We start from the raw sequence: 19,324 nt of genomic DNA on the forward strand, positions 1-19,324 counted from the left end.
ACAGCCTCAATACTGTATCTACATGTGTAAGGACTTCCCCTATTGTCATATAATACAGAATGCTACCAACACTGAGAATGGAAGAAAATAAAGATAGGCTCATTCTTCAATTTGCAAATTGCTGATACAGTTTACTTCACAAAAGCTATGAATAGCCTTTATTAAGAGTAACAGGTGAAATCACCTGACTTTTTTTTGTACAACTTCACCTGTGTGTCACTCTTGATCACTAATTATGGATGAACACTATTTTCAGTGTCAGTTGAGTTACTAAGAATTCACCAATTCACAAGAGCGAACATATCACTTGCACAGGGACTGTTCCTGTGTTTACAAGTCTTTTGGTTTTCTTTCCACCAATGAGAGTTCAGGAAAAAGGTTTCCATGTTCCTCATGATACTACAATGCAAGTGTAGTGTAGTAATTTCTCATGTGCATCTCATCTAGGCCCTGCCATTTTATTTATGTATCTTCTGCCTCTTGCTTTTTTGAATCATGTTCCAGTTAACAAAAGGCTATTTGCAAACATCGTTATTCAATTTTCTATAATTGTAGGAAAATACTGTAATATCTCTGTTACTTTTACAGCCCCTAAATGTAGCACGCGCTGCATGAATGGAGGAACATGTGTTGATGATCAGTGTCGCTGTCAAAAAGGTTACATTGGAGCACAGTGTGGACAACGTAAGTACAGGGTCTTATAAGTCTGTAATGAATATTGACACTTATTGAAGCCTTTTCACAATTTGCGGACCATTTTCATGGTGCTCTCTGCTGTAAGAGAGCATTCAATCCGTGTAATACAGTTGATATTTGAGGTACAAATTTATGATAATAATTCATTAGACCTAGATACGATCTCAACTGGGCCACAGATTGGGTACAACATAGTTCATTCACACCTCAGATGGTAGCCAATCAGAGCAGCTTACTCACACGCTAGTAAATCAGAGTGAAGCTACTCATTTTAACACAATATTTCAAGTTGCGCATATCTTAAGATGCGTATTAGGTTCTCCCATGTTCAGTGAGCAGAAGCCTGATGGCTTTTATACTTCCCAGCATTGTGAAAAGCAAAAACATAATGCAAATAAGCTATGCCCATGCCCAACCCAATTCCACCCAAACCTTGTCCAGATAACCCAAACCCCACCCACACTATTATGAGGACACTCCCCTTTCTGCCAACTAAGGGACTGTTTGGAGGAATGGGATGCTAATGCCTCAGAGACTATTAGCACCATTGTGGTTTTTTAATCTGTACACTGCTATTGTTTCCTTGCACTTTTTTTAGTAAAATTATCCAACACACTTAAACCAGCATAAGAAATGATCATAGGGAATCTGTTTTTTATTATTATACTTATTATCCTTCATTTATAAGGCACCATAAAGGGTGCACAGCACTGTACAGAGAGAATACTGTTTTCACCACCTTACATGTGTGCATGCTGAGTAAGTGTTTCAATTGGTGCAAGCCTCCTTGGAGGCTCTGTAAGAGACATGGAGCATGTGTGTATAGAAGTGAGTGTCGTGACCAATGTCTTAACTTTCAAGTTCTGGATTTCCTAACTTCAGACCCCAAAATCCTGGAAATTCCTTGTCAAAGATTCAAAATTCCAAGTAAAATATTTTATCAAATATTAACATTATGTAGACAAAATTATTTTTTTTATGTGGCAATTTTTACTGTTCATTATATTAAGGGGAAATAGTATTGTTTTTAATATTATGGTGCATTATGAATATATAATCACTTGATGGGTGAACCATTTATGTTGCACACTACAAGCACCAGTATGCACATGTGCCCCCGTTAGCAATCAGCAATGTTTAGGCAATTTGTCATATTTTAATCAGTAAATCTAGTTTAGTGGAAGGATTCTGGGACGCTTTATTCATCCCTGCATTTTCTGATGATTACTTGCAGTAGAAAAAAACCCACCAAAACACTGTAAATAAAACATACACTTTTACATTTTGATTATAATGTCTTTGAGAACATCCTCTATCTCTTAGCTATCTTGTGAGTTTTTTTGTCTTTTTTCACTTTCGTGTGAGTCTGTGTTTCTTGGCCAAGCTTTTGATCTCCTATAACTGCAGTGAAGGGCGTACAGCAAAACTTCCCAAGATACAGCTGCAGGAGAGAGTTTCCATTAATGTACACTGCATATGTGTGAAACTGGGCTTATTGCTAAATGTAAGTGAAGAGTTTGAATTGCTCCACCTGAGTTTAGCTAAGGTATTATTATAGCTATATAGAACTACACAGCTTTTTATTTAAATACACTGCATGTAACTTTTACTGTTTTTGCTCATATTTTTTGAAGGCTAAAGTATCAAAAATAAATACTCTAGAAATTAGTTTTAATTGGGCAAGATAAGGGTTGCTTCTCAAGTTTTTGTTAAATTCATATCCATGAACTGATGATAAGGTGTTTTGCAAGTGATTGCATATATTAAATTTGTTTCTAACTGATGAACTTGTGTGCTAGAAACATCACCTGACATGAGTATCAAAAGATTTTGGTCTGAGATCTCATATACCCTCCCTTGCCCGATTCTTGGACCTCAAATAGAACAGGGCTTATCAGTAAGTGGGAATGGCTATGTTGGAATGTGGACGTGGTTAGATTTCTGACATAGTTTGTGGATTGTGCCCTGAGGCCATTTTGAGCCCAGTTTTACAGGTTAGTGGGAGTCAGAGGCTGGCTGGAAAATTTTAGCCTGGGTGGACAAGACTCAGCTCAGCAGCCTATTAGTAACATTTTAAAAGGAAAAAATGCATTAGCCCAGTGACCCAGCCCAAGGTCGCTCACTATGGGACCAGCCAAGAGGGCAGATGCCCCCTTCCCCCCAACCCATGGTGGGAGTGATGCAACAGAATGGTACAATGAGTGTTACATTGTATAATGCAGCTGGTAAGAAAGTAGCTTAGAATATGAGGAGTGCAACTAGGAATATTGGACAATTGTGACTAGGAAGTGTCCTCTGGTGAGCAGAGCTTGCATTTAGTCCTTTATCCAGAATGATTTCCTCCACTCACACCCGAACTCCAGTACATCAGCCACAGCCAATCACCTGTGCTATTACAGTGACCACAGTCCTTAGTACATTTGCTAAAAACTACAGTCACATGATAACCGGGGATTCTGTACAGAAAACTGTATATCTGTGATATTTGCAGTTCTTAATAGTCTCTGCTTGTTGCACTGATGATGATGATGGTGGTGGACAATGTTTTAGTGAATGTAATGTGGGGCTATATATTATGGGTAAACAGGCTGGTATGTCTGTGACACATGAATGAGCATAGTGCTTACAGTACTGGAACAGGAGAGTATAGACGAGAGAAGTAGCAGATGTACAAGGATATGGGTGAAACCAGATCACATCATTCATGTCTGTGTTTGCATAGATATGTGTCTGTGTCTATGTGTATTCCTATGTGTCTGTGAATATGCATGTGGCATGTGTTATAGGTATATGCATGTGTCTCATCTATTCTACATTTGAAATAAGACACATGCATACAGCTATACATATGGTGAATATCATGTTTATAAGTGTATGCATGTGTTTTATTTCAGATACAGTACAGATTTTCCATTTGAAACCTGTAAAGGAAACAACTTTCTCTGCATGATAAAATATGCAAAGTTGTTGAGCCTTGTTCTCCCTTACCTGGATGAGAGAAATTGGTCTCTCAATATCTCTCATTTATGGAGCGGATCCCCCTCCACAACTTTAGAACAGTGTGTGCATAATAAAGCAATGTAGGGAATTTGTGCAACCAACTGGATTTTAATATGACTTAATCCCTTTTGAATATTCAAAACAATAGTGAGTGGTATATTAGCGCAAACCAAAGTATACCAGCCGTCCTCTATATCTCACCTCTGATTCACCAAAGAGGTACACATTACAGAATAAATAAACAAATAGATATAGAAATGACGCTAGTGACAGATACAAATACCCCCCAAAAAAGAGAAAAGTCAGTAGGAAATGTTCATGGAACGGTGTTTACATAGCTAATCCTGTGTGTTGATTGAAAATCTCATTCGTATGTCCTTGAATGCTTCCAACGTATGCATAGGCTCAGACAAACGAAGTTGTATCATAAAATTCCTTGTATGTCCTCATAGTGGTATATATGAAAGATAAACAAAGAGGCCAATCATAGTATAATCCTGTTAAAAAACTTGACAAAGATCGTGAGATTGAAACGCGTTGAAGGCTGGGGATCCACTCTCGCTTGGGAAAATCTCTTCCTCCATGTTCTGTGTCAATGGAGTGCTGGCTCTTTATTGTGATAATCCACTCCTTTGTGTTTAGTGTTATTTGTTGGTTGAACACCCCCTCACAACAGATGTATCATGTAATTTCCTAATACCTTAATTCTTTTATACATATAATTCATGTGAGTAGTTCCATCCCTTTTGTTTTTTTCTGAACCACTTCTCTATTTAATCAATGGTCATTGCCTCAGTGAGTTCACCAATTCACCCTAAAATTGCTCTGTCCACTGTGTAGATGATGGACGCATTTTTAATGCATAAATTTAACATTTTCTAACTGCTAAGAATTCTTTTATGAAAACAAAAAATGCATTTCTTATGGTTCTTTAAATCAACAGTTTACTTGTCCTTGAGGGTCATTAGAGTACACTTCACTACCTTTTGTTTCAGAATGAATCGTAGCCATTGATCCACTAGTTCTATTTATCAATTTTAGATTTCTACATGTAATTAAATACTGGTTTCAAAACAAGTAAGAAGATGTTTAAAATAGCCAAAATGGGAGACACATAGAGTAACCTCTGTATATTTAGAAATAAACTGTCAATATTTTATAGATTGTCAATCTGACAAGAATCCACTCCAGAATTAAGGATGTTATATTTTCTTTTACAGTATATGATTAACCTTATTCCAGAACTAATTGATCACAACATGCAGTGATACAAATTTCTTGAAATATTTGGCTTCCTTTTTTATGCTTTGTACAGACATACCAATATTCTGCTAAGTACAGTAACAGAACAGTATTTTGTATTGCTGATCTCTATGAGCAAATTAATTTAACATCCAAAATCCAACAAATTATCAAAGTAAAGAAGTCTATTTCACCCTTGGTAGTCATAAACAGAGTTGATGTTATATGGTGGAACTCACAGATTTTTGATATCTCACTTGTGTAATGTTAGTAGTTGAATAAGTATTATAGCTAGGCGGTAATTTGCTTGTATTCCTTTAAATGGGTTATCTATTTTTGGACTTCCTCTATTATGGACCTATAAAGCTCCTGCCATTATTTGCGTATGGCACCCTGGTCGCTGTTTCTGACAGCATGCAGAGGAGCACTCAGGCAGACTATACCCATCCTAGCGATTCCAGTAGGTAAGATGTGGCGGTGCATTTTATGTGGCAGTCAATTGTATTGGCTGAAGCTCCTGTCCAATCATCTCTGCCCAGTCATATTAACACCTCTCTCCTCTGCCAACTGTCAGCATAGTCCGGCAAGAAGCCAAATACAGCTAACAGTAAGTGACCCCCACCGAGGGACTACTCGGGGATGGCCTACACAAACAGACTATTCAGTCCTTGGAATTACACCAGTAATAGAGGCATGGATGTATTTGTACTGGTTTAAGGATTCAGCAAAACAGGTGCATTGTAAAAAGAAGAAAAACACTGCACTAAATATGCCCCACTACTCCCAACCTGGTCTCCCCCTTGTGGCCCCACACACACACGATTTACTTCTAAAACACACCTAAGTTAAGCCTCTCTCAGTTATCTTTATTGCATGTCTTGGCATTTTTCTAGTTGATTTTGTGTTAAAGTGGATCTATGACATGGCTCATTGCAATGCACCACATCATCCACATTCATATTGGCACGCAACAGGTTACTGAACTTGCTTGAAGATATGCAATAAACAATGCCCACTGGAGAAAAAAATGATGAGATGAGTGGCAGTAATTTTGCAAATTTATTAAACAACACCATATAATTTCTATTGTATTGAACAAATTACCTTTTATTTCTTGATTGATAAAGGTTATTAATCACTATTTTATAAATAAAGTTTCTTTAAAACAAGTATAATCTCTCTTCAGTGGAAGCTGATCACATTCTTGTAACCTAACCAACTGTATTTAGCCATCCAGTCAATAAGTTTTATGTAGTAGTCCATGTTTGATTGTCTTTTATCTCATATCTGGACAGTGTGTGAACATGTGTGGTAGCTGTATAAGATACAAATATTAAAATGATAATAATTGCAATAATATATATTTGCACAGCTGTCTGTGAAAATGTCTGCCAGAATGGAGGGCGTTGTATGGGACCCAACCGATGTGCCTGTGTATATGGATTTACTGGTCCTCAATGTGAAAGAGGTAAGTAACATTTTTACATTGCTTGCTACGTTCAATACACATTATGTAATTATTTTGTTTGTTTTCTTTGGAGGTACTTGTGTGTTAGTTTGTGTAAGTTTGTGTGTATTATTACATAATGTCATTTGTTTTTCTCACAGTACATTGATTTCAGTCAAATGTATTGAAAGTTCGATAATGATTTGGGATCCGTGTATTTTACCTTTAAAAAACATGCTTTATGTAGACTGTCACTTTACATGTCAAAACAGGAGGTGTTGTCACTAAGAAACCATCAGATCAATCTGAAATTGATCAATGCATTGATAGAGTTAAGGGTTAAATTAGTTATTAGTGTTTGCACATTTATGTCGATTTAGACAGATTTTAGGTACTTTAGGCAGTCCCCTCAACACTCGGATGGTTGGGTTGCAAAGCCAGGAAATCCTTTCCAGGATTCACTGGGCAGAGTCCTTGTAGTGAGTTACTGACTTCTTTAGGGGACAACCACCAAACCCCTGCCCCTTAACAGCAACACAGGCAGTGGCATAAAAGTGTACATCTTACAAGGCACAATAAATTAACATAAACAAAATGTATAAATGTCAACATACATGTATTTCCACTTCTCTTTTGTTGTTGTTGCTCTATTATACTAACATATATTATAATATATATATATATATATATATATATATATATATATATATATATATATATATATATATCTCTATATATATATATATATTGATTTTTCTTTAAATAAAACAAGTGTACAAAATGCAATAGTGCAGTACTGTTAAACCTAGCATTGTTATCCCTATAACCTAACTAGTGACCATGAGAAGGCAGAGAGGAGCTGCCTCAACATGTAAAGCGGAAGGTTTGTGTGCATTTGCTATATACATCTTTCCCAGCACTCTTTGCTCCTCCCACAAGGACTCACAGATGAGCAGGAAAATAGGTTGGCTCAAAAATAGGTTGGCGTCACTGCATTGTGAAATTCAGTGTGCATGTTGATGCCAGAGCATATTAATCAGTGATTTCAATTCCCCTTCATCTATAGATGAAACTCACAAATGCAAACGATATATGGGATCCAATAATATATTATATCTTTCATAGTGAATGCTATGAATTTGACTTAAAACAAACTGAGTGCCCAAATTCAGCCATCAACCGGAGCAACATTTAGCTTGTCTGCAAAAGAATCATCTTGTGTTTGGAAATGCAGTTACTTGACATCACAATAGCTTTTGCATGATGTTTTCATATGGCAGCCACCTAGTCGCTTTGTCACAGATTGAAAGTTTAAAGTCAATAATGAAGAAACAAAATATTGAATGGATAAGAAAAACAGATTCCACTTTAAGAACTGTGCAAGGGAACATGTAATGGAAGATATCAGGGAGGTTATTAGAACATCTGAAGGAAGGAAATATGGAGACATGAAATGAAAAAAATAAGACCATTTAGTAAAAAAAAACTATTTATTCATTTTGAGCCAACAAAACACCTATACAAGTTCTTACATGTGTCTGTAAATATTGGCTGACTGTAGATACATATAACTTGCAAGTTGTTAAATAGAAAATGATGACAATATGTTTTGTCTGAAGAAGTAAAACCTACTACTGTGCTACCTACATTATCTTCAATATAAAAAGCCTTTCTGGTTAATTACACATTTTGAAAAGAATATACTTTATTAAAACTTATTTCTGACATGTTTTGTTCAAAACTTAGTAATACCTGGTAAGTACAAGTAAGCATTGCACCAGCTTTGGCCATTGGGGGCAATATTACTTTGCAATATATAATATTTAATTTTACCTCAACAAAGAAGCATTATGACACTCCGGGATATAGATGCTTGAACATTCCGAATAAGGTCGAAATTTGATCGAATTGCAAGTGTTTGATGACCCAGAACATGTACAGTTGACTATGGACTCCGATTCAAATTAGCAGTTCATGATTTGCAACTCACATTAGCAGCTCTTGTTCAAGGTTTGTGTTAAAATTAATGCTTTTTAATAAGACGACACAACTGTATTAGCAGTTCGCCATTTGAGGTTTGTCGTTTACAATAAAAAAAGACCCAAATTATTCAAACTTAACTTGAACATTTTTGAGCTGGCTCACACATGTACAAACCAACTCAAACGTGCAAAATGGTTTGCATGTGTGTAAACAATGTCAAACTGGCTTGAACACTGTTGAATAGGCTTGAACATGTTCAAAATGTCTTAAACATGTTTGAACTTCTTCTAAAATTCAGACAACGGAAGAAGAAGATTTGCTATCTCCCAAATCCAGCAGACCATAATCTGACTGGTCAGAAAGGTTACCCGAGGATTCTCTGTTAGGACAAAGGCTGAGATTGGCACGTTCAACATAAGATAATAGAAAAAGTGACTTTTGTTGCTCTCTGATGCACACAAAAGAATTTGACAATAAGTCAATATTGTAGTTTATTGTATATTTATGTTTTTAAATATGTGTGCTACATAAAACATATTAGTTTCAACTCTACATTGCGCTCTTGTAACGGGATTACTGGTAGGCACTGCATGTTCCAGTTTCAACACTGGTTTAGAAAACCACCATCGGTCTGTCTTGTTAGCAGGGCCGGATTAACCCGAGGTCTAACTGGGCTAGAGCTGCGCAGCTGTAGCGCGGCCGGCGGCATTATTCTGCCCCGGCTCCTACTGTCAGCTGGTCACGGAAAATGGCAGGCAGCTAACAGCAAATGTTATGCTGTCAGCTGCCTGCTGTCACTGTAGTCCTTCCGTGGCGCACAGTAATCTCCTTGCTGAGGAGATCTCGTGAGAGTGAGACTATGAGCCATAGTCTCACTCTCATGAGATCTCCTCAGTAAGAAGATCACTGCGCGCCGCGGAAGCACTACAGGGAGTGGAAGAACACCTGAAGCCTGGATGGATCAGGAAAAGGAGGTAAACGGATGGGACCTCACAGAAGGGGGTCATCACAGGGAAAGGGGGGGCCCTCACAGTACCCTTCGCCTGGGGGCCTCCATTCCCTTAATCCGGCCCTGCTTATTAGGAGACTGTACATTACACATTATATTTTCTTAATCGGTTGTTGATTGAGACACTGTTATTTTGCCATCAGCTTCTACTTAGCACAGCCCTGTTCCTGTACATCTCTGAATTGTGAAATTCTGTAATCTACATCTTTTTAACAGAGGCATTTTTCTTAATTTTGAACACATGTAATTCCCCTTCAGAAGGCCTCTTCTGCTTAGCTGAATCCTGACTAGTTGTTCAGCTATCTGAAGTCCTTGCAGACTAATTTCCGGGCTGGAGACAGAAGGCTGAGCAGTAACTAATGGCTGGCAAGATTACAGAAGTTGCAGACTTACCTCCGTGTAACATGAAAACAGTGCATGATTTTCAGCTATTAATTTTTCATTGACCTGAATAATCACTGTTTGTGTTGAATGTTAAGGAACTTCCGAAGGTCAGAATTTAATTTATACTAAAAGTTGACACTAATAACACCAGCTTATCTTAATTTTGAGCAAACATTGTAGGGAAATGAAATGCAATAAATCCTCTGGTATTGCCTTACCCTGGAGGCACACAGTTTTACATTATGCATATTAGATGTCATGTGTGCTGGAATTTGTAGCTGTTATATTGATTACTTTTTGTAATCTGATGTCATATGACAGACAGATTAATGTGAATACATTATAGAGCTATTATTATCAGCATTGCTAGGTGTGGTGTGGTTGAATATAATGTACCTTATAGTTATGTGGCTGTTTGTTTTAGCCCTGCATTATGCATGGTTAGAAACAGCATCTTGTAAATTCAATATAGGAGTTTATTCAAATGCTATAGAATAATTGTATATGACAAAGACAACATTTTCCTAGATGTATTTGATTTGATGTACCTTGCTGCCATGTAAAAGGGTTCTATGCCAACTCATACTAATGTCCTTATCAGTGGTAGCCAGAGCCATAACTAGATAATTTAGTGTCCTGGGCAAGAGAGAACACAGACAATCCCCCACCTCCCTTCCCCATCTTGGTGTAAGTAGATCCTGCCTCTCAGCAGAGGCACACCGCCAGGGAGGCATAGTCTCCCTACGGTGTGACAATGCTTAGCCCTCTACAAGATCTTCTCTAACACTGTGCTGTACACAGTGTTACCTGGTTCTGCTGCTGTTTGGATTACCTGGTGCTGCTGCTGTTAGGATTACCTGGTGGTGCTGCTGCTACTGCTGCAGCTGGTGCTGCTTGCCCATATCCTGGAATGTTGGAGTTCTGTTTGGAAAAAAGATAGTTATTATTCACCTTCTGGAAAATTGAGCAGTGAGTGAACAATCTATTCCTACCTCCACCTCAACTAGCCAGGCATTAAATCAGTAGGTTTTTTGTTTTTTAAAAATAATAATAATAATAATAATAATAATTATTATTATTATTGTAATAATAATAATAATAAGCAGGCCTTCTTCCACCCAACCAAAAATTAATTGATAACATTTCCATTTAATAAACAGACTTACCCCCTACCACCATCTCCAACATTAAATTAATAACATTCCCATTTAATAAAAAAAACCTTACCTCCACCAGCCCCCAAATGAAATTAACAGTTTACAAATTTCCCCCACATTTAATAGTGATTATTATTGCTAGTAAAGACATCACCACCTTTAGAATATACTACTCATTAATTTTTTATAATTTTCTGATTGTTTTACAGTATTGTCCCATACAGTATTTATCCCAGCTTCTCTCCAACCCCAGCCCCCTGAATCCACCACCTTCACCCTCAAGTGATTATCTCATTGCCTGGTAAATAAGAAATTAGGGGCACAGTGGTTGGTACACAAAATAATAAAAACAAACAAGGGCACACTGGATGGTAGACAATGAGGGGGCTCAGTTGTTGATACAAAATCAATGAGGATTCCCCCTCCCCTGTTCTTTCCAGATGACCCCCTTCTATGCAGACCTCCTCTCCATTCCCTCGGCACCTCTCCCTCCATGTTCATTTTGAAAGAATTTCATCTCCTTCAAAGCTTCTTTCATTTTCTCATTCCTGCACCACCCTCCTTATGGCCCTGTGGTTAGCATTGCTGACTCACAGTGCTGGGGTAATGGGTTCGATTCCAACCTGAGCCCTATGTATGTATGTATGTATGTATGTATGTATGTTCTCCTTGTGTTTGTGTGGGTTTCCTCTGGGTGCTCCTGTTTCCTTCTACAATCCACAAACCTACTGTTTGTCGCTATGTAAACATAAACACTAATAATAAAAATAATACTTATATGTGACCAACGTGGCTGATGCCCATTTTTCTTGTTTTCTAAGTTCTCTGAATGCAGTATAAGAATGGAGGGTGAGTGGGGAAAAAAAGGCCAGTCATTCTCAGACAAACCTGAACTGTTCTAATACTGGCCACACATGTAATACCTGTAGGCAAATTGGTATATCTCTATGTGTGAGGCTTACATCTGAGTAGCAGGGTGTGAGGAGATCAGGATTGCACTCAAGTAGCCATTAGTCAGAAACTAATGGCTACATAGATAGCAGAATGTCAGTGATTTTGCATGGATAGCAGAGTGCAAGGTATGACTGCACAAAGGTAGCAGAATGTCAGAAATTCAGGATAGCACATATGTAGCAGAGTGTCAGTAACTCAGCATAGCACATATGTTGCAAAGTGTCAGTAACTCAGCATAGCACATATGTTGCAAAGTGTCAGTAACTCGGGATTGCACTTGGATTGCAGAATGTCAGGAGTACATGCACAGAGTGTCATCAACTTGAGATTGTACACTAATAGCAGGATGTCAATAACTCAGGATAATATACTGGTAGCATAGTGTCAGGTACTCTGTATAGCACAATGAAAGTAAGGTGTCAGGGTAACACACAGGTAGCAGGATGTCAGGATAACACATGGATAGTAGAATGTCAGGAACTCAGAATAACACACTGATAGCAGAACTAAAGATAGGAAGATCAGGATACAAGGTACTCAGGATAGCGGGATCAGGACCAGATCATAGGAACTGTGTACCAGCATAAGCTCAACAATAATCTGGACATGATTAAAGTGAGAGCCAGAGTTTTGAAGGCCAGGTAACAGGTGCAGCATGTTGACTGCTGTGGAGTACAGCAGGGTTGAATAACTGCTGCATTTCTGGAACATCAGAAATTAAAGATAAAGCAGCACCTCTGGTTGTAGCATGCTAATACAATTACAACTACAGCCAGCAAGGACCAGAGCTTCAAACCCTGACATGGGTTTCTAGCCCTTTATCCATGGACCCAGTTGCTGTACATTATGTTCTATATCAGCAGATTCCTAGAAACAAATCAAGTGACAGGACCCATGTTATGATGTATGTAAGTTGACATTTTCACACTAAAACATTAATTGGGTGCCTGTAATGTGTATAGATGTTCTTATATTGTTCAACACTTATTAGAGGAGAAAACCTGGTGCTCAATTATAATTTAAACATTTAACAACCCATAAAGACTTCCATTAAACCTTACAGTAACAAAAATTTTTTTCATAATGTCTCCTATAATTCTAGTGGATCGGCGTGTCCTGTTCTTTAAACATTGTGACCTTTAAGTTATTAATTGATCTTGAGCTAATGTTTGCAAGCACCCCTTCGGATAACCAGGAATAGTAGGATAATACATGAGTATCATTTACCTATTAGTATAATACTGATTATAGAGAAGTATCCAATTCTAGTGTGGATTACACCAAAACTGTAATTAAACAGTACTAAGAACTGTGACAGTGTTTGGGAAACCAGAGTAAATTTATACCATGTAATTTTTTCCCCTTTTCTTTAGTTTTTCTCTGGAATCTTTAAAGTCGTAGCTAGCATTAGAATTCATCATCATCATCATCATCATCATCATCAACATTTATTTATATAGCGCAAGCAGATTCCGTAGCGCTTTACAATTGGGAACAAACATAGATAAGACAATACTGGGTAATACATACAGACAGAGAGGTAAGAGAACCCTGCTCACAAGCTTACAATCTATAGGACAATGGGAGTTTGAAACACAAGGGCATGTGCTACATCATATTGTACAATGGACCAGCTAGAATGCAAAGGTAAAAGTATTGAGTGGGCTGTGTGTGTGGCAATGTAGGTCAGAGGGTTGTTGTCTTGTGTTATCTGTGTAGAGGATGGTAATAGGGTAATCTAGGGAAATTAAGATGGTGGTTGAGGAATATCATAACCTTGTCAGAAGAGGTGGGTTTTCAGTGAATGCTTGAAGGTTTGAAGACTAGAGGAAAGTCTTACTGTACGAGGGAGGGAATTCCACAAAGTGGGTACAGCCTGGAAAAAATCCTGTAACCGAGATGATGAGGATGTGATGTGAGTGGAAGAGAGAGACGTAGATCTTGTGCAGAACAGAGGTGTCGAGTTGGGAGATATTTTGAAACAAGTGAGGAAATGTATGTAGGTGCAATTTTGTTGATGGCCTTATATGTTAGTAGAAGAATTTTATATTGGATTCGTTGAAATACAGGCAGCCAATGTAGAGACTGACAGAGTGGCTCAGCAGAGGAATAACGGTTTGCAAGGAAAATCAATCTAGCCGCTGTGTGCAAAATAGATTGCAGGGGTTCAAGTCTGACTTTGGGAAGACCAGTAAGGAGGGAATTGCAATAGTCGATGCGGGAGATGATGAGTGCATGAATTAATGTTTTTGCTGTGTCTTGTGTCAGATATGTGCGTATTCTGGAAATGTTCTTTAGATGTATGTAACATGATTTAGATATAGAGTTGATGTGGGGAATAAACGACAGTTGTGAGTCAAGGATTACACCTAGCGTTTGTATCAGGAGAGAGTGGTTAACAGTGTCAAATGCAACAGAGAGTTCCAGGAGAATTATAAGAGAGTAATGGTTATTATTTTTTGCTGTGATGAAATCATTGACAAGGTGGTCAGCGCAGTCTCTGTGGAGTGTTGAGAGTGAAAGCCTGACTGAAGAGAATCCAATAGGTTGTTTGCTGTAAGAAAGTCAATGTTATCCCGATATAAACCCCTTTGTCTTCATAATAGTTGAACACTTCCATTCTCTTGCATGATTTTTAGGGCCACTAAATTCTAAATAATATGTTCATATATTGCTTTCTTCAATTTAGGAGCCGAAACTAAGGACTCTACTCCTTTCCCCCAGACTGCATCCACTAGTCTACAACATAGCAATATCTCTGTTTATGTTAAGCCTTCAGGATTGGTTATCTAAAACAGGGATATGCTATGTGATTAACTCTTTAACCAACTGGAAACTATTGGAGACTGGTTATTATAATGAAAATAAGTTTGAGAGTTACTTAGTTATTTCCTGGTCCGAACAAATAAGTATTCAACAATCTATAATTACTTTACACAGTAGAGTCACTGTTCCCTTGAAGCATAAGCACTCAGTAAGGCAAATTTCATTAAAGGGGTTTTCTGGGTTTTAAAACTGGAGGTCCTCTGTCTCCTATGACCCCATGTGTTTTGCTTAATACAGCTACCTCACAGCCCATGTGTACTGTAGGAGGCTTGTCAGAAATGTCACTGTGACACATTGACTGAGCTGATATATGGAATTCAATGGAAAAAACAATTGTCCTTTCATTCTGGTGCTCATTATAAACAGTGCATTGGACTCAATAGACTAAATAGAGTGTATAATTTATCTTTTGTTAGTCCATTTTATTCCACATGATTGAAGAGCAGTAAATGTTTATACTTGTTAGGGTATAAATGTTAGCACAACAGGTGAGGAACAGTCCAAACCACAGTAGAGCACATTTTTCCTTTTATTCATTGCCACCCAATCGAAGCTATTTTGATGCATCTGCTTAAAAACTAGCAAAATTTGTAGTAAGCTTCACAGAACAGAGTTTGCGGTTGCACTTGGCAGCTGAACAATAATCAGTAATAAATGTTGTGTTTTCTTGATTGTGATGCAATAACATGGTTATGTGTTCTTACTGAAGATAAAAGTACTTGAGCGTCAGGAGAAAGTTAAGAGAAGCATTTTCTGTGAAAGCAAACAAATGGTCAGGAAATTCCCTCCTGTGTGGATATTTTTCAAGCATATTTATCACCAGGATTGGCTTCATTCCTGGCTTGAGAAAACATAGCAAAAGTCTCCCTGATTGGTTCCCTTCTTCTTTTTAAGGCATATGCTATTCAAAAGACAAATATATTACAGAGCCAGGTCAGTGGATTTCTGGACTCTTGTGCAAACTGTTTGCTTCTTAAATTCCCAAAGAGATGAAAAATTCAATATTTCAAAAATGTCTTAACATTTTTAATGTGCATTAAACTGGAGTTTGGTCACCTTGTTGTATCTGGTTGTCATCTCCTGCTTGTTTGGCATGTCCCCAGTTTTGAACTAGGTGGTGATGTAATAAGAAATCAGGGGGTAAATGTATCAAGCTGAGAGTTTTCCAGCGGGTTTTAAAAACCAATCAGATTCTAGATAGCTAGAATCTGATTGGTTGCTATAGGCAACATCTCCACTTTTCAAACCCGCCGGAAAACTCTCAGCTTGATGCATTTACCCCCAGGTCTTTAGACAATTATCAGGAGTAGAGAAAAGGATAGTTGGTGATGCCTATATATTTTGTCGGAGGCAGCGACTTGTCCACACATGTAATTATGGTAGTATGTTTAAGACTGCATGTGACGACAAAGTGTCATTATTTCAGGTGCCGAATTGAGGCAAGCAGGAAGCCACAGATTGGAAGGGGCAGGGTCCCAAAACAGTATGCTCCTGTTAAATTGGTGCAGGAAGTTTGTAATCTTTAAATGCACATGTACTGTAAATGAAATAAAAAACTGGATGAATGATTCATGATCATATTTATAAATCTTAAATAGTGTTTTATATACTAAGATAACTAATTTGGTGTGGTGTGTTTTTAACACAGTACAAGTCCATAAACTGAACTTTCTGCCAAAGCCAGTGCCAGTGATAAATGTCGTATTTTAAAACACAGTACATATATTCAATGTGATTATTACATTTAGCGGCAAATTATAATAGGCATGGATGGATGCAAGACAGCACAAATGAACTGAATGGTTCGCCATCAATGCCTGTTTTTTTTCTCCTAAATTAATTTTTTTAATGTTATTTTTTTATGGTAGGGGAATGGGTTTTGATTTAATTGCAGTTTAGCATCAGCCTTATGTTTGTCCTGTGCATTTGAGAAGGTGCAGAGCATTATTCCTATTGAATCTTCATCTCTTGAAAATCAATTTGTCCCTAGTTTTGTGGGTAGGGAAATAATAACATATAGCAATCTTTGATAATAGTAATTATATTTCCCTGACCTATTAGGCCAAAGAATATAATAGGAGTCAGTAACCTGTTCACTCATGTAATATTATTTGTGAGGACAGCACTGCACAGTGGTAGAGTTATGATGTAACTAGAGGAATGGAGGTAAACAGGATGACACAGACTGAGAGGTAGAGCGTGGAAGGAGCAGGGTTCTCCCATCTCTATGACCATCACCTTGTCGGGGAATCCCTTCCATGGATCTATGAACCTTTCTTTACAGAAATGCTTCCTTATGTTAGTTGTCAGTCTCCCATCTTCTTGTAATAGTAGTAGTATCTTCTCTGCATTGATAGTAATTTGTGAAGCACTTTTTACTGATGGTCTGTTTATAAAAGGCCATTCAGGAGATCCTATCTCCAAGTGGTTGATTATACATCCCCATTATAGATCCATGTACTACCAAACACATCACTGTCACTGGATCTTTGCTGTCATTGACGGGAGCTATTTTACTAGATGTTTGGCCCCCTGATTGTAGATGAAATGCTGTATTTTCATAACAGTGGTGTCAGCTAAGCGTTAGTGTCTGGCAGGGGTAAGAATAGTCTTACTACTCACCAGGTCAGCAAAGAGTCCCTCTCTGAATGCGTGAGCCAGCTTGAAGTCCACACTTGGGCTTCCAGTTGCAGATTGGTTTTAAAAAATTAATGAAGTTTAAAAAAAAATTTGTACAAAATAGAAATGAATAACAATTTTTTATTTAGAAAAGCAAATGAGTAAAAACATGCTTTATTTTGCTAATAAAGGATGCTTTCAGACTGTACCCCCCTTCCCCGACTATCACCATCCTCAGTTGACGATAAGAGGAGAGTGGCATTGTCCATGTTGAATAGGTTTCCCCATGCTTTATATGGGGAACTTCACCAGACAGACCCGGCGATAGCACAAAACTCCTGTTTTTTGTTTTTTTTCAGATTAAGGGCTTTTCTCTATTTGATAATTAGACCACTATGGCAGGTTGTTAGGAACAATACATGTTGAGATGAGGAGTCCCCTAGAAGCGCTTCACAATGTCTTCACCTATAGGAGCCCCCTCTTTTGTTTAGCACAATATTCTCGGGAATTCTCAGTTGCCCACAGGACTTGACTTGTCTTAGTAGGATCTCTCTGTGTTACAGGGTTATTGACAGAACACGGTTGGAGGCAATAGCAAAACCGAATACTTGATGGAATAGTACCTCAAAGAAGTGAGAGCAAAGTCCAATTAACTATCCGAGATCAGGTTCAGGCAGCTACAGAAGCAAAGTCCAGTAGACAACCAAGGTCAAGTGCAGGCAGTGTACAAAAGCAGAGTCAATAAACAATCCAAGGTCAGAGTTAGACAGCATATAGAAGTAGAGCCCAGTAAACAATTCGAGGACAAGGGCAAGCATTGCACAAAAGCAGAGTCCAGTCAATAATCCAAGGAGCAGTAAGGTCCAATTCACAGTCAGAATCACAACAAAGAGACACACACTAAGCACAGGTTCAGCACACTGGGTCAGAACAAATTATCATCAGCAAAGGTGTACAGGAGAAGAAGTCTAATAATGCCTAGAGAACCAATGAGGTGAGGTCTGGAAAACAAGCCTCCTGATCACATGACCTAAGGAATAGCCTAATAACCTAAGAATCAGCAGCACCTGTGAATAGATTATAGCCTTCTGTTAAGATACCAGGAGAGGAGCATAGACATCCACTTTAGCATCTCTGACTGTAGTCGCTTAGCAACTGGTACTGCAATATGAAATATACATGTAACTCTAATTGATAACAATATGAAAATGTGGTTAGAGCAGACCTCAACCAAATAAATTAGAAGTTACACAATATACTAGCCTATGTCCCCATTGTTGTAGTGTTTGAAACTGCGCCTCCTAATTGTCTTCTCCAGCTTGGATATGCACCTGCCAGCAACTATTACAGCTCCTATATTAAATCCCTGGTTCTGATGTCATCAGGGTTTTTCAGGCCATGGAAACGTGGCTCAGACTGCTTCAATAAAGGGCAGAAAGAGGGACAAGTTGTAATTACAAGGTCATATTTTTTTGTTACCATGGTGACCTAACAGCCAAGATTTGTCAAGCCCTAGGCTACACAGAAAAAAGACAAAAAATTGCTCATAATAATCTAAGGCATATTCATAGACCGGTAAGGGAAAGTGGAAAGGCTCAAAAAAACCTTTTTCTCTGCACACCAACTTCCCACAATTCTATAACTAAACACTGGACCCTGAAAGAGAATTGTGCTGACAGATAGCTATAAGTAGTATATTATTGAGTTGATTTGTTTCTACACTTACATCTAGCTGCTTAAGATATATGGCCCAGTTACTGTTGTAGTATTAATTAAGATCTAGACATCACAAAATTGTTTTAATATAGTCTGTCTGCTCACAGCTGGCATCAACATATAAAAGAAATAGATGTTCACATTTTAGAATATTTATGGTTGGAAAGTTCTCCATTCAGGCCATCTGCAAAGAATATTATATTTACATTTGGAATGAAATACAGTGCAATGGAAACGAGCCTTTTCTGCAGTCTACAAGTATTTTCTTTAAGGAGCTTGCTAAAAAGAAGA

General features: G+C 37.9%; 1 protein-coding gene across 1 annotated transcript in view; it reads left to right on the top strand.

Annotated features, from left to right (window-relative positions):
* Positions 1-19,324, top strand: part of FBN2 (fibrillin 2) — a 238,268-nt gene that overhangs the window by 12,297 nt on the left and 206,647 nt on the right. Inside the window, exons 4-5 of the mRNA XM_075178804.1 lie at positions 589-684; positions 6,311-6,406. Of these exons, the coding sequence (XP_075034905.1) occupies positions 589-684; positions 6,311-6,406 (192 nt within the window). The remainder of the gene's footprint in view (positions 1-588; positions 685-6,310; positions 6,407-19,324) is intronic.

Source organism: Mixophyes fleayi, chromosome 1 (genome assembly GCF_038048845.1).
Source record: "Mixophyes fleayi isolate aMixFle1 chromosome 1, aMixFle1.hap1, whole genome shotgun sequence".
Taxonomy (NCBI): domain Eukaryota; kingdom Metazoa; phylum Chordata; class Amphibia; order Anura; family Limnodynastidae; genus Mixophyes; species Mixophyes fleayi.